A 15,782-nucleotide genomic window follows, 5' to 3' on the forward strand; every position below is an offset into this window, starting at 1 on the left:
CCCCCCCCCCCCCCCCCCCGAGAGATTTGGCAGGAGCCACCACTGTTCAAATCTATAAAGAAACCTGTTAACATTTGTTCAGGGAAATAAGTTATAAGTTGTCTCTTGTTATAAATTTAGTGGAATTTGGCTTGATGAATCCCTTTCTTTTCAACCACGGGTAAAAAAATAATAAAGTTTATATATAGAGTTTGCACAAGTTACAAGAGATTTATTACAAACTGTAAATCTCTCACTCATCATTGCACACTTTATTTTAGAGTTGGTTGGCAATCCCTGATCTCTGGGAGACTTAAACATTGGTAATTGGTTCATTTATAAAAAGCCATTCTGGGTAAACTACCATCTTATATTTCCACCCTAACTGAGCGAAAATCTGTAGCTATCACTTAAGATATCGCCACTCACTTGGAACATCCTCCAAACAGACTTGAAACTAAGAGAATTGGTCTATGTTTAATGTTCAAGCAATTCTACAAACGATGATGAATGGTGCAGCTGGTAGTTGTCAATGTGCAAAGTAAGTAAATTCTTTGGCTTTTCTAATTTTAAAGTTACCATAATGATTTGATGTGTCTCTATGTAGATCTTATGTTTCTTGTGGTATTGTTCTTGTCTGTAACCATTTTATGCTGCTATCTTGACTTGATCACCATTGTAAAAGAGATCCCTCATTTCAACGGGTCTTACCTGGTTGATGGGTTAAATTAAATTAAATCAATTAATACCAACAGACAATTATTTTAATGTTGCAATGTTGTAATGTTTAATGTTCCATATTGTCCCTGGAGATGTTCTCCTTGAAGAACTCCTACACAAAGATCTCCATTTTATGTTCAACCATGGTTTCCATTCTGAGCAAAGGCAAAAGGCGTCCTACATTTCTGACTATTCATAAAACACTTATATCCACCATTGACCTAAAAAGACCTCCTAAATCAGACTGACTGCCTGTGGCTGCAGCAGGCCTCTTCATACCTGAGAGTGTCCAGTCTCCAGTGTGGATCCTCCAGTCCAGCAGACAGCAGCTTCACTCCTGAGTCTCCTGGATGATTGTAGCTCAGGTCCAGCTCTCTCAGATGGGAGGGGTTGGAGCTCAGAGCTAAGGCCAGAGAAGCACAGCCTTCCTCTGTGATCAGACAGCCTGACAGCCTGCAAACACACAAACCAACACACACAGAGGAACCCATGAGGTGGAAAGTTTTTTGTTTGTTAGTTTCTTACTTCAAGTACTTTTTAGTTCAGATACAAATTTAGAAACAAAATTAGAATAAATTGTTATATTTAATCATTCAACAACAAAATAATGAACAAGAGAAAATCATTAAACATTAACGTTAATGTAAAATAATTTTCTGAGTCTTGAAACTACTGTTGAGATTTAGTTTAAGGTCCATGACAAATCATGTCAGCGGACACATTCCTACACTGGCTAGTTGTATCCACCACTCTAAATCAGATTTTAAATGGTCATCAACTCAGTGGGTCAATGAATCCTGACCTCAGGGTTTCCAGTGTACAGTGTGGACTATCTAGTCCAGCACACAGCAGCTTCACTCCTGAATCCTGCAGGTCATTGTTACTCAGGTCCAGCTCTCTCAGACTAGAGGACTGGAAGCTGAGAACTGAGGACAGAGCTTCACAGCTTCTCTCTGAGAAGTTACAGCTGCTCAGTCTGGAGAGACAACAGGAAGGAAACAAGAAACAACAAATTTCTTTCTTTCTCCAGTTGAAAGATAGAAGAGTATTTATTGACAAAGAAATGCCACTTACAGAGCTTTCTTGGAGGCTTTGACCACTGGCAGCAGCCTCAGAAGAGCCTCCTCTGAAGCAGAGTATTTCTTCAGGTCAAACATATCCAGATCTTTTACTGATGACAGTAAGATGAAGACCAGAGCTGACCACTGAGCAGGAGAGAGTTTATCTGTGGAAAGACTTCCTGAACTCAGGGACTGTTGAATCTGCTCCACTAGAGAACAATCCTTCAGTTCGTTCATACAGTGGAACAGATTGATGCATTTTTCTGCAGAGGGAGTCATTTTAATCTTCATCTTGATGTACTCAACCATCACCTGATTGGTTTTTGAGCCACTTCCTGTCTGTGTCAGCAGGCCTCGTAGCAGAGTCTGATTAGTCTGCAGTGAAAGTCCCAGGAGGAAGCGGAGGAACAAGTCTAGGTATCCATTTGGACTCTGTAAGGCCTTGTCCACCGCACTCTGGTAGAACTGTCTTACTTTAGGTTTGTCTCTGAAGACTTTAGACCACCAGGAGGTTGATTGTTCTTCTGCCAGCAGATTGACACCAGAGGTGATGAATGTCAGATGGACATGAAGAGCAGCCAGAAATTCCTGAACGCTCAGATGGACGAAGCAGAACACCTTGTCCTGGTACAGCCCTCTCTCCTCTTTAAAGATCTGTGTGAACACTCCTGAGTACACTGAGGCTGCTCTGATATCGATGCCACACTCTGGCAGGTCTGATTCATAGAAGATCAGGTTGCCTTTCTGCAGCTGCTCAAAAGCCAGTTTTCCCAGAGACTCAATCATCTTCCTGCTCTCTGGACTCCAGTGTGGATCTGTCTCAGCTCCTCCATCATACTTGACATTATTCAGTTTGGACTGAACCACCAGGAAGTGGATGTACATCTCAGTCAGGGTCTTGGGCAGCTCTCCTCCCTCTCTGGTCTTCAACACATCCTCCAGAACGGTAGCAGTGATCCAGCAGAAGACTGGGATGTGGCACATGATGTGGAGGCTTCGTGACATCTTGATGTGGGAAATGATGCTGCTGGCCTGCTCCTCATCACCAAACCTCTTCCTGAAGTACTCCTCCTTCTGGGGATCAGTGAACCCTCTGACCTCTGTCACCATGCCAACACACTCAGGAGGGATCTGATTGGCTGCTGCAGGTCGTGTGGTTATCCAGACGCAAGCAGAGGGAAGCAGGTTCCCCTTGATGAGGTTTGTCAGCAGCACATCCACTGAGGTGGACTCTGTAACATCAGTCAGGATCTTAGTGTTGTGGAAGTCCAGAGGAGGTCGACACTCATCCAGACCGTCAAAGATGAACACAACCTGGAACTCTTCAAACCTGCAGATTCCTTCTGCTTTGGTTTCAGTAAAGAAGTGATGAACAAGTTCCACCAAGCTGTACTTTTTCTCTTTCAGCACATTCAGCTCTCTGAAAGTGAATGGAAATGTGAACTGTATGTCCTGGTTGGCTTTGTCTTCAGCCCAGTCCAGAGTGAACTTCTGTGTTAAGACTGTTTTCCCAATGCCAGCCACTCCCTTTGTCATCACTGTTCTGATTGGTTCATCTCTTCCAGGTGAGGCTTTAAAGATGTCTTCTTGTCTGATGGTTGTTTCTGGTCTGTCTGGTTTCCTGGATGCTGTTTCAATCTGTCTGACCTCATGTTCATCATTGACCTCTGCAGTCCCTCCCTCTGTGATGTAGAGCTCTGTGTAGATCTGGTTCAGAAGGGTTGGGTTTCCTGCTTTAGCAATCCCCTCAAACACACACTGGAACTTCTTCTTCAAGTAAGATTTAAGTTTACGCTGACAGACAGCAAAAGGATGTCCTGAATGAAACACAGGATCAGTAAGTAAAAGTAAATATTTTAACATTTCCTTTTATATAGTAAATGAACATATTTTGGTCCTTCTCTTGAGCTATCAGTAAATGTCCCATTTATCCAGCATTTTAAATCTTTAGAGAAATCCTCTTACTGCTCTGCAGACGGTCAGCCAGCTCCTCCTGCTTCATTCTCCTCAGGAAGTGCAGTGTGATCTTCAGAAATGCCTTTCTGCTGTTCTTCCTCTGCTCCTCCTCCTCACCGTCCAACACCTCCTCATCCTCCCTCTGACTCTCTAAGCATTCTGGGTAATCTGAACTCAGACCCTTCTGGATTTTCTTCAGCTCATTCTTCACAAAAGTGACAATGTTCTCCTCCAGCAGCTGGAACAGAATATTATATGAAGGACACAATCAAAGTCAAATCATGGAACCAAACATCAGATCCATGTTAGACAGACTGACAATCCACTGGTCTAAAAAGTGAAGCGTGGAAATTATTGTGAACAGAATAGATGTAAGTAGTTGTTGTACATGAACAGACCATAAATATGGAGTCCAGGTGTGTTTGATCCTGCTGGGCAGACTGACCACTGGGAACCTCTGAGCTGTCCTGGTGGACTCTGTGGAGGAATTATGAAAAGTTAGCTCACATTGTCTGTCCACACAGAGACATGAGGTAAAAATCCAAGAAGGGGTATTTGGATGTAAACACTAAATGCTCCGTAAATGCGCCTTTCTAGTCTTTCGAACAACTCAAAGTGGTTTTACACTACATCTGCATTCACCATTCACACTCTGAGCCTTAGTGCTCAAACAGAAACCATCATTCACACAAATTCATACACTGGTGGAACAGCCGCCAGGGGAAATTCGGGGTTCTGTATCTTGCCCAAGGACACTTCGACATGCAGCCTGGAGGAGTCGGGGATTGAACCGCCGACTTTCTGATTAACGGGCAATCAGATTATGCCTGGGGCAAATCTTTACCGATTTTAAAAACGTGGATACCACAGACTTAATGACAGAATTAACAGATCTTTAATATTTTAATAGAACACACTCACCAGACAGTTCAGTCCAGACGCAGGACCACACACTTGGCGTTTATACTAAACGGTTTCAGAGTGGCTTCTGGGGACTTGGGATCCCACAGAAACGTGCGAGTTCAAATGTGACTTTAGGCAGACTGTAATCATTGCACTTGTGTGTGCTACCTTTGGCACAGAAAAAGAAAAACAAGAGACTTTAAGATCATGTCTGTAAATCCCTTACACTACAGGGTCATTTGGGCCAATAATCTGGTTAGACCAGACCCCTTGATTGTCAGGAGGGGTGACACAGACCCCAAATCATCATAATTATCCTCTAGTGTACAGCCAGCATTACTCCCTGTAGTGGTAAAGATCTACTAGTCCTGATGATCCATCCAAGAATGGTGTTTTGCCTCACCAGTCAGTTTGGTTTAGCCCACATAGCTCTCACCAACCCCTCCATATAGCTCTCCGTCACTCACTGTACACTGATGAAGTGCCCTGGAGCCCCTAATAGTCGACTTAACCGTTAGTCGATGACAAGGCAGGAGAAAGGAGAACACACAGCAGCACAATGTAAGTTGTATTAGTAATGTTACCGATGTTTTTAGTACTGATCTTCATTTGTATTACTATAAATATAAGTAATGAAAAAATAATGATGATAATATTTGTATCAGCGGGTTTCAGGCAGGAACATGGAGGCAGTAGTTGGTTTTCAACCACAGATCCAGACCCAACAGATCCAGAGCCAGAAACAGCAGCAGAAGGAGAGAGGAGAGGGACGAGACAGTACAAAACTACAGGAGAGTGAAGAAGTTGAGTTAGTAACATGCATTAGTGGGATAAGACAACAAAGCCATCCTGCATATCAATGTATTATCGAGGACAATCAAGACGATGCTAAGCTAAGCTGGTTGAGCATTTGGACATACCTGAACCGAGGGCGCACGCTAGCAATTCACCGCTAACCTTGCCTGACACTGAGAGTTCACTAAAGTCAATGGAGGACCGCATTATAGCCAAACTTCTAATTCATCTGTCTGCTGACCGGCGACCTTCGAGCAACACGACAAGACCATTAAACAAATGAAAACGTTGCTCAGTGAAACACAGGCAAGAATAGAGAGACTTGAATCCACTCAGTCCTTAAAAAAAAATGTAAACAGGACATGGTTTTGAGATTCATGAGATTTTAATACAAACAAGAACTTACTTTTTGTCAGTTTTAACTTCTTACCTTCCATCAGCAGATTGTCTAAAAGCAAGAGGAGGCTCCATAGAGGCATCACTCATGGACACACAGCTGGGTTCAGGTCCTGAACAGTCTGGTCTCTGATGGATCCTGAATGAAAGAAATTCATTGAAGCTCACATATTTAGAAAAGCTCTCACTGAATAAAAGACTTTGTGAAATGGTTTAATTGTAAATGTTTGACATGTGAGACACGTTTTCAATTAATGACATTTCTCCTCATCAGACAGATCTGAGATCGGATCTGTGCATCTGGGTTGGAACTTCTCTCTCAGCTCCCTTTCGGTCACTTTTCACCACTATGGATGACTTCAAGAGAGACTGAACATGTTCTTTGTTGCCTCGTATTTAAACAATATAAAATGTCCTCTGTTATCTCCACAGTTAAATAAAATGTGATGACGGGCTTTTCACAACAGATGGAAAAACTTTAGATTTCAGACGTGGTCAGAAGAGATGTCATTCAAACTCATTCTTTTCTAGCATAACCCGACTCCTACTGTCAGTTACAGCTCACATCTGGTCAGATGGAAACCGTCCTTTAAAGTTAGTGAATGCTTTCGAGTGGTGGCTTTAGGACAGACAGCTGGGTGATAAAAAGCTGCTCAGACAAATGAGCATTGTTTATAAAAACTGGTGCAAAGTACTTTCAGTCTTTTAACAAAAACAAATGACTTTTTATCCATTTTAACTTCTTACCTTCCATCAGCAGATTGTCTAAAAGCAAGAGGAGGCTCCATAGATGCATCACTCTTCATGGACAGACAGCTGGGTTCAGGTCCAGGACAGTCTGGTTTCTGATGGATCCTGATAGAAAGAAATTTATTAAAGTTAAAAATATTTAGAAAGGTTCTTACTGAATCAGAGACTTTGTGACCTGGAGAAGAGTCACGGCCAGTCAGAGATCCTCGTCTCACCTCTGAGCTCTGGTCCTTGTGTCCTGTTCCCCACACAGAGTGCTTTCAGAGGGAGAGACTCCCTCCTCTCCGTCCTCACACTGATCCATAGCAGAGACCACACCTTCACACAAACACAACAACCTGCTGGGAGAGTCACATGATTTCTCATCATTCCTCTCAGTCACATGAGAAACACACTCATCAGACAGTTTCTATGGGGAAAACGCTGGATGCTGCTCCGAATAAAGAAGCGGTCAGAAAACATGACTGCACTCTGGGAACTACTGACGAGCTTTTCTCAGCACTTTCTTACACTTCAGACACCGAACATATAAATGTAATCGACACGTGGATCAGTGGCTTGTTACGGGACAGAGAGGATGCTGCTTGTTCTCATTGGTCAGGAAGAATCAGAGCTGCAGTCAGCTGCTCTACTTCTAACAGTCCACTAGACGGCCTCGTGGAGCCGACGGAGGGTTTTCCTGCTCCGAGATAAAAAGTGAAGGGGAATCACTACGTGATGTGACAGAAGAACCTCTCCATCTACAGTCTACCATCTAAGAATTTCATACATGTAACACTCATGCTGGTAGCCTCGAACACCTGTTCTGCACAATGACGCATCCACCTCTTCATTTCCTGTGTGGACACTTTGCTGCACACGTTGATCAAACGGGGTTATCAGCACATATTTGTGGCTGGTTTGGCTCGACAGTGAGAATTTCAACAACCTGCGCTGAAATACCAGGTGATGCAGCTACAATCAGTTCTACTGAATGAATGAATGCATTTAGCCTAACTTACCAGGACACCTGAAATCAAACTGTGACTGGAATCTGACTGAGTTAATGTGACAGCCAAACTTTAGGCCAACAGTTAAAATCATAGAATCTGTCCATGTTTTGTAAGAACATCCTGCAGCTGCAGAGAAAAACTCCAAATATTATGTGCAGAGCAGAACTCAGCCGATACTTCCTGTTACTACAAATACAGATCAATTAAATCTGTATTTTTTTAATTCATTGTAGCGTTTATTGTTTTACTGTTTACAGCCTGTGTGACTTTCTTTTTAAAATTTAAACAGACTGAAATACTCAAACACACATTGATCAATCACACAAATTCTTTGATCTCAGATACATCGACAGATTAATCATGAACACCCGCATTACCGATGTCTTAATTAGTTCGTAACTCCGTTTACATCCTCCGTTAAGAGATGACATCATTCTTTCCGCTGCACTCTGTGAACACAGTGACAGGAAGTCTTCCTCTGTTTTCCTTCACAGCGGCTCTTTATAAAGTTCTGCTGTTTGTTCTGGAGCTGAACTCAGCTGACAACACGGACAAAGAGAGAAAAGTTTCAAACCTTCAGCTGGAGAGAAGAAGCTTCGACACGACGAGCTCACAGACAGAAGCAGGAAGGAAGCGGACACTTTCACAATAAGGGCAGCTTTCAAATACTAAACCACGTGACAGACTTGGGCTGCGGTCAAAAAGTCAAACAGATGTCATTTCCTGCGCCCTTTTCATTGACCTCGGTAGATGAAAAACGTCACGACGTCAAGTAAAGATGGGAAGGAGATTTTATAAGGACTTAGGAAAAGACTGCACTTACACAGATTCCTGAAATCAAGAGCACATTTCTATATTTTTCACAAAGAGCCGAGTCTCTACTTTCATCACTGAAATACATACAGAAAAGACTGCTGAAGAGGACCTTCTGTCTCATTCCTTCATTCCACACAGAGTTTCCTTTGGCTGTGTTTGAGCCCTGATTTGTCATTTTATAATTTTTTATTTCTTATGAGCATTTATGAATTGTATTTATTTTAATGTGGCTTCACCGTCTAAGCTTGTCTGTTCCCGTGTTAATTCTGTACTGTTCAGTACTACTACTACTACATTTGTCAATATTATATATAAATATATAAATAAAAACTTACTCTGGGCTAAAAATGTAACTTATAAGACATGGAAGATAAGTACATTGACAAACACAGAATCACACCTCTTAATAAAGGAAGTTTTCAGTGTATACACAGGATATATTTAACCATCAATTACTCCAGGAAGTAACAACTAAATAGAAGGCTGTTAAATAAAAACAAAACAAAACAAATAGCACTGAAATTATGAAATTAAAAATATAATGGGGAAAAACCTTTTTATAGGCCTAAATTTGTTTTTTCATACTTTTTTCCACTATATTTTGTTAGGATGCTGATATTGTATAACTGTAAATTTAATATGCTTGTTTTTTTAAGATTCCTCCCAATTGGATGGATTTTGAAAGAGAACAAATCTCTATTTATGGTTTCAGAGCTGTGATCATACGAGGATTTCCAGATGTTTGGGATCGTGTCACATGTTCATGCAACAGGAGCTCTGTTCTTTCTACATTTACGTGGGTCTGCTGTGGTGAAACTACATTGCTGCATCACTAAATGATGCTGCTGAGAGGAATTGTGGGACGGCATTCTCTCCTTTCCTTTTGTAACGGATGGTCCAGTGTACCCTACACTAAGGGAGATGAGACAGGAAGCACTGACGCACCTTTCCTTTGCTTTAGACCTTTGACTTTCGACCAGCTCGTGTCACTTAGCTGCCACTTAGACACTTCTTATGGACGCAGTAACACGTTTTATCCTGTTGACTAGCTGTTGTTACTGAAGCAGAAGCTTTATATCTGATTGGCTACAACACGGGGTTTTCATCTTTATCTGCAAAGTGACTACAGGGACCAAACAGACGCTGAGCTGAGACCTCCTTTAAAGAGGAGTGCTCCTCCTCGTGGAGAACAGAACCTGCATCCTGTCAGATTACAGGCTGGTTTCAGTGTTTCGATCCAGAGATCAGCAGTTTGAGTCCATTTGTCCTGATGAGTGGACTTTTTAAATATATGAAGAAGAAGAAGAAGAAAGCCACAAAGCTTTTCATGTTAGTAAAGGATCTTAATGTCAGACAAACCCTGGCACTATTCCCACATTCCCTGTTACCCCACTGAGTTTAATTTTCTATGTTTGACCCTTGAGTAGTTATTTCTTTATTTATTATTCATGTATTTTAATGTACTGCACCTCCTGGGCTGCACTATTCTGCACTATTCTCTAAGTTACTCAGTCTGACCACAGGAGGGAGCTGATCACTCACCTTCCTCCTCCTGTTAAATGTCTGCTGCCCTCTTGTGGTCACAGGGAGCAGCTGCAGCACTGACAGGACTGTTGATCTGACTGTAAACTCTTTACTGGCCTCTGGTGGTGACACAGAGGAACTACAGCTCTCATTAACCACACACAGAGACAGACGTCTGTCTTTGTCGTCCTCTCCGGGCTTCCATACGGCGTCTTCCTGCCGGCCTCACTGAGCGAAGACACACAAACTTCTTTTGAAGGTTTATTACAAAACGCAAGACAAAACATGTCAACTGGGTTTATTCTATTGGCAAACACGATACAATGACGAACAACCTTCTATCTGCAGGTGAAGCTTCGCTGAAACCAAAGAGAAAACAAACCAACACGACATGGAGCCAAATGCAAAAACAAAGAAGAGGAGAACGGCAGCTGCAAGCCCCGAAACTGAGAGAACACAAACCAGGAAGATGGAGAGCAGGAGGAGGAGGAAGAGGAGGAGCTTCTGTTTCTTATTCTACAGGAGGCTCGTAGTGCGACGGTCCGCCGCCTACACACACTTATAAATAGGTCACCATTAAGTTAAGTCAAATCCAATTCACACAGTAAAATGTTATTCACAAACTCAAAGTGTCCGCCGCCGTCAGACGGCTCCACAAGCAGGAAACAATAAGTGAAGGGGGGCGTGTGGGGGGGGGGGGGGGGGGAATCGTCTGACGTGAAGTTCGTCCACATTTGGTTTAACCTCCAACGATTCACCAAACAGCAGCTCTTCTGTTCATCACGCCTGTAACGCCGTCGACGTTTATGTATTTTAACTTCCAATCATCAGCCAATAAAGACGACCTGAACGTTTCGCCTGTCCGCTCTGGGCCAGATGTCGCCTCAGAAGAAGAGCTTTTTTATTTTTAAACAAACAGATTTGAAAAGGCTTTAATTTTGAAAAACTGCTGTCAAAGAGTCGTTTCCTGTTCCTGTGCTGCTGCTGCTGCTGTGATGGCGATGGCGGTGCTTAGAGATGAAGGTGGCGGTGGTGTTGCTACGCTAACGAGGGCAGCTAGGTCAGGCCTGGCCGCCGTAGACGCCCTCGCTCGTCTTGGTTTAGTTTTTTAACTTGTGACTCACATTTAAATACCATTTATATTTATATATTACAACATTGTTCCAAATTCATAAATAAGTAGTGCAGTTTCCCCTTCGACCTCCACGACAGCGCCGCCGCCGCCGCTGCTAAAAGGAGAAATCCAAACGTCAGACGCCGCAGATCGGTCACACACACACACACACACACACACACACACAGAGCTGAAAAACTACAAATATGGCCGACTAGCTGCAGGTTATAGTCTTCATGCTAAGTTTAATGTGGAGGAACGCCAACTCTGACCAATCAGCTCGCCGTCTGCTCGGATTTCACATTTTAACCTTTTTTTATTTTCTTTAAATATCAAAGTTAGAACACAGGGAACCAATCAGAACTAAAAATAAGAACCTCAGCCAATCAAAGTCACTCCAGGAAGGAAGTGGGCGGTGACGTCAGAGAGGAAAGACGAACGTGGAGACGAGCAGACGAGTCGCTGCTCCATATATGGACGTCCTGCTTCTATCTACACCAGAGAAGAATCAACCAGTTCAAGTTCCCGAAACCTGGACAAACAAACCGCCTCATTCGGCCCCAGAATCTGTCCCCAACTGGTCCAGAACTGGTGGAGAACTGGTCCAGAACATTTCCAAATTAGAACTTTTCCAGAACTGGTCCCAAACCAGTCCAGTGCTGATTCAGAACCAACCCGGAACAGGTCCAGAACCAGTCCAAACCCAGTCCAGAGCCAGGTGACTTCACTCGGAGTCGGACTCCAGCGGGGCGGTCTCGTCTAAGACGACTCTCTTCCGGCGCTTGGCGGCGGCCCGGGCCCGCTGCTCCTCCTCCAGGTGGGCCTTCTTGTGGCGGGAGAAGCTGGACGAGTGCATGAAGGTCTTGTTGCACGCCGCGCAGGTGTACGTCTTGGACTTGGAGGCGGGGAGTCCGGACTTAACGTGTAGCTGCTTCTGGTGCTGCTGCAGCTTCCCACGCCCGCCGCCGCCGTCCACCGCCCTGTGGGTCTGCTGATGCCGGGCCAGGCTGGAGGCATGGCTGAAGCGCTTCCCGCACTGGGTGCAGCAGTGGCGCCCGGCTCCTCCTCCTCCTCCTCCGCCCCCCTCCTCCTCCTCCTCTGAGATGGCGGGGCCCCGTTTGCCGGGCCGACCCCCCCTGCGGCGGCGGTTCTTCTTGCAGAGGGTGTAGAAGTTGGGCTTGTCGCGGGAGCAGAGCTTGAGTCGGATCTTGAGGTCGGACGAGCTCTCGCTCAGGTTCTCCTTGCCGGGCGTGTAGTTGTCCAGCAGCTCCTTGACGTGGGTCACCTGGTGTTTGGACAGCTGCGTGGACGTCCTGAAGCTCATGTCGCACTGCGGGCAGGCGTAGAACTTATCTCCGCCCTGACTCTGGATGATGGCGGCCGCCACATGATGCTGCTGCTGCTGCTGCTGCTGCTGCCTCTTGGTCTTCTTGTTCTTGCCGCCGGCCTTGAGCGAGTGGCGCAGGGCGGCCATGTTGGGGCCGAGGGCCACGTCCTTGGGGAGGCCTTTTCCCTTCTTGTGGATGAGGCGGTGTCGCGACAGGCTGGAGCTGTGGTTGAACTCCTTCCCGCAGATGTTGCAGGGGTGGATCCGCCGCTTCCCGTGCAGCCGCAGGTGACTCCCCAGCATCCTGACGGGCACATGACAAAACGTTACAATCGGATAAAACTTTATTGACCGAGTGACAAAAAAAACAGACAAATGAGGGAGGAGGTGTCAAAGCTGATGGAGAAAAACCCCCGACTCTTTCACAGCCTCCATCCTCTCCGCCAGACTCTCTGAACCGCTCTGGGTTTTAAACTCGCGGCGTGAAGATGCTAACTGAACACCGTGTGAGGGGAACATAATGAAAATAATCTGCTTTTAGCTGCCTGAAGTGCATGACAACACATGACATTAAGGACCAGGACCAGGACCAGGACCAGGTGAGCTAAGGATCTATCTTATGACAGACTGAATATTATAAACATTAGCGGTGTAACGGCACCGCACATGTGCACTGAATGCCGTGTTTAACGTCATATATTAGGCTTGTTTTGTGTGGAACAAACAAAAATTCCAAGTTTCCACACGGACATATTAAGTGGCGGACCAAATCGCCGCCTTGCGGCGCTACATAAGCAGCCGCTTTAGCCCCGCCCCTCGCTAACTAGTGACTTGAGCATCATGGCAGAGCTTTAAGAGCCTCCCTTGTTGTTCAGGTTTGAACACTTCGGTTTCCTGTGAAAGACAACGGACGAGTCGATGAGACGACAGCGGCGGGCCGACTTTTCTCAGCAGTGATCGGGTTTGTTTCTGGCAACACGTCAAACTCACTAATGTATCACACGAAGGAGAAGGACACTGCAACAAAACGAGCAGAGTGCAAACAGACTTTCAGCTTCTATGTGAGCAGAAGAAGAAGAACGCTGCTGCTCTGTAATCCATGTTATTACATATTTTTATTATATCAGCTATATGTGGTTTTATTTCTTATTCTTTATTATTTTATATAATTTATTTATTTATTATGTGTAATTTGGAAGTTTGTTTAAAAAATTGTAAACTAAGTTTAATGTTTACAAAAGTTCATAATAAACCAGCAGCAATTTAATGTTGGCATTTTCCCCTCACTGTACCAAAAATAAACCGAACCGTGAGTTCAAATCCGAGGAGAGTTTTGTTACCGTTACTCCCCTAACGTCGTCTGGTAGGTGTGTTTATTATAACGTTTGTTTCTGGTCACGTAGCGCCACCTTTTGGTTCAGTACATGTTGAGATTCGCTCTTTTAGGCATGAATAGATTTTGGTTTGATTTTGGTTTTCGTCGCTTTATGAAGTTGATTTAGAACGACGACCTGTTATTCAGCGTCCGAGGCTTCAGACACGCTCCGAGCTGGAAGACTGTCAACGCTTATCTGAGCTGTGGTGCTTTTCTGCCTGTTTGGTTTATAAAACGTCGGTCAGCGTTTCCAAGAAGACGTCCTCAGATGTCTCGTTCAGTTTAAAATATTCACATTTAAGAAGCTGGAATCAGTTTTTTACTCCAACTGATTAATCGATCATCTTAACAGTTGATAACTAATCGCTGCAGCTGGATCATGTGTTTACCGTCTGCGATCGATCGTCTGCGGCTAACAGCGGCCGGCGACCTGCGCGTTGAATCTCGAGCTGCTGTAACAATCGATCGATCTCGTTTGGAAATCCGCCCCTCGCCCCGACACAGACAGAGTTTCAGCTCCTCTGGTCATCCAATCACAGAGCTGGAATGTTTAGATGAAGGTGTAAAACGTGGCGGTGCTACAGAGAACGTGCTGCTCACGGCTCGTACCGCCGTCTGTGAGCGATCAGACCCGGCCGGGTTACGAATCGGCTCTGATCAGTTTGTCTGAAACATCCTGAGTAACAGAACAGGGTACGGACCTGCTGCCTTTGAAGCTCATCCCGCAGTGCGGGCAGGTGTAGCGCGCCTCCTGATGCGTCGGCTCCAGCGCCCGTTTGGCGGGGGGCGGCGGCGCGGCGCTCTTCCCGGTGTGCGTCTGCTGGTGGCGGTACAGGCTGGAGGCGTGGCTGTAACACTTGCCGCAGTAGCTGCAGCGGTACTGCCGCTCGTCCGGCTCGAAGTCGGCCTGGTCCGAGTCGACCTCGCCATCCAGCTGGCTGCTCCCCGCCTCGACCAGCACCTCCTGCTCCTCCTCGGTGTCGTCCTCGTCCGAGTCGGAGTCCGTCTTTATCTCCACGCTCTGCTCCGTCACCTCGCAGGGGTACACCTCCTCGTAGGGCGCGAAGAAGGCCTCGTCCGTCTCGATCTTCAGCTGGTCGGCCGTCAGGTCCGACGGGTCGTCCGAGTCCTTCTTCACGCAGGAGATGGTGAACTTGGAGCCGACCTCCGCCCACTTCACCACGTACTCGATGGGCTGCGTGTCCAGCTCCACCGTGATGAAGTCCGCGCCCAGGGCGTCCGACTCCGACACCGCCAGCTCCGCCTCCGAGTCCTCCATCCTGAACCGAGGCTGGGGGTGGGGGGGGGAGAGGAAGAGTCAGAGGAGCAGCTACAGGCCTGAGGAGGAGGAGGAGAAGAGGGAGGAAGAGGAGGAAGAGGAGGAGGAAGTAGAAGAGAAGAAGAGGGAGGAGGAAGGAAGGAGGGAGAAAAAGGAGACGCAGACGAGAAGAAGAGGAAATTATTATAAATGTATACATAATCAGTCTGATAGAAACGTTCAGATGATCGTGTTTCCTCCACAGAACGAACAGATCAATAAAAGATAAACTAAAGTTTAAACTAACAGAGTACTCACAGGTAGTACTGATCCACTAATAGAGTACTGATCCACTAATAGAGTACTGATACAGAATACTGATCCACTAATAGAGTACTGATCCACTAATAGAGTACTGATATAGAATACTGATCCACTAATAGAGTACTGATCCACTAATAGAATACTGATCCACTAATAGAGTACTGATATAGAATACTGATCCACTAATAGAGTACTGATCCACTAATAGAGTACTGATCCACTAATAGAGTACTGATATAGAGTACTGATCCACTAATAGAGTACTGATCCACTAATAGAGTACTGATATAGAATACTGATCCACTAATAGAGTACTGATCCACTAATAGAGTACTGATACAGAATACTGATCCACTAATAGAGTACTGATCCACTAATAGAGTACTGATACAGAATACTGATCCACTAATAGAGTACTGATCCACTAATAGAGTACTGATACAGAATACTGATCCACTAATAGAGTACTGATCCACTAATAGAGTACTGATA

At 45.1% G+C, this 15,782-nt stretch overlaps 2 protein-coding genes across 2 annotated transcripts in view; both read right to left on the reverse strand.

Annotated features, from left to right (window-relative positions):
• LOC123980712 (NACHT, LRR and PYD domains-containing protein 12-like) overlaps positions 1–8,191 on the reverse strand; it is a gene marked incomplete at its 3' end in the record, with an annotated part of 33,427 nt that extends 25,236 nt beyond the window's left edge. Inside the window, exons 1-9 of the mRNA XM_046065229.1 lie at positions 8,127–8,191; positions 6,776–6,898; positions 6,558–6,665; positions 5,845–5,949; positions 4,115–4,193; positions 3,726–3,954; positions 1,774–3,577; positions 1,502–1,675; positions 979–1,152 (exon numbers count right to left, since the gene is read on the reverse strand). Of these exons, the coding sequence (XP_045921185.1) occupies positions 979–1,152; positions 1,502–1,675; positions 1,774–3,577; positions 3,726–3,954; positions 4,115–4,193; positions 5,845–5,949; positions 6,558–6,665; positions 6,776–6,864 (2,762 nt within the window). The remainder of the gene's footprint in view (positions 1–978; positions 1,153–1,501; positions 1,676–1,773; positions 3,578–3,725; positions 3,955–4,114; positions 4,194–5,844; positions 5,950–6,557; positions 6,666–6,775; positions 6,899–8,126) is intronic.
• A 1,949-nt stretch (positions 8,192–10,140) lies between these two features.
• LOC123980725 (zinc finger protein 85) lies at positions 10,141–15,045 on the reverse strand. The gene is made up of 2 exons (XM_046065256.1): positions 14,410–15,045; positions 10,141–12,637 (listed from the first exon to the last, which is right to left on the reverse strand). Exons 1-2 carry the CDS (start codon positions 14,985–14,987, stop codon positions 11,731–11,733), a joined length of 1,485 nt encoding a protein of 494 aa, XP_045921212.1. The 5' UTR covers positions 14,988–15,045; the 3' UTR covers positions 10,141–11,730.
• Positions 15,046–15,782: the final 737 nt, after the last annotated feature.

This window comes from Micropterus dolomieu, linkage group LG12 (genome assembly GCF_021292245.1).
Source record: "Micropterus dolomieu isolate WLL.071019.BEF.003 ecotype Adirondacks linkage group LG12, ASM2129224v1, whole genome shotgun sequence".
NCBI lineage: Eukaryota > Metazoa > Chordata > Actinopteri > Centrarchiformes > Centrarchidae > Micropterus > Micropterus dolomieu.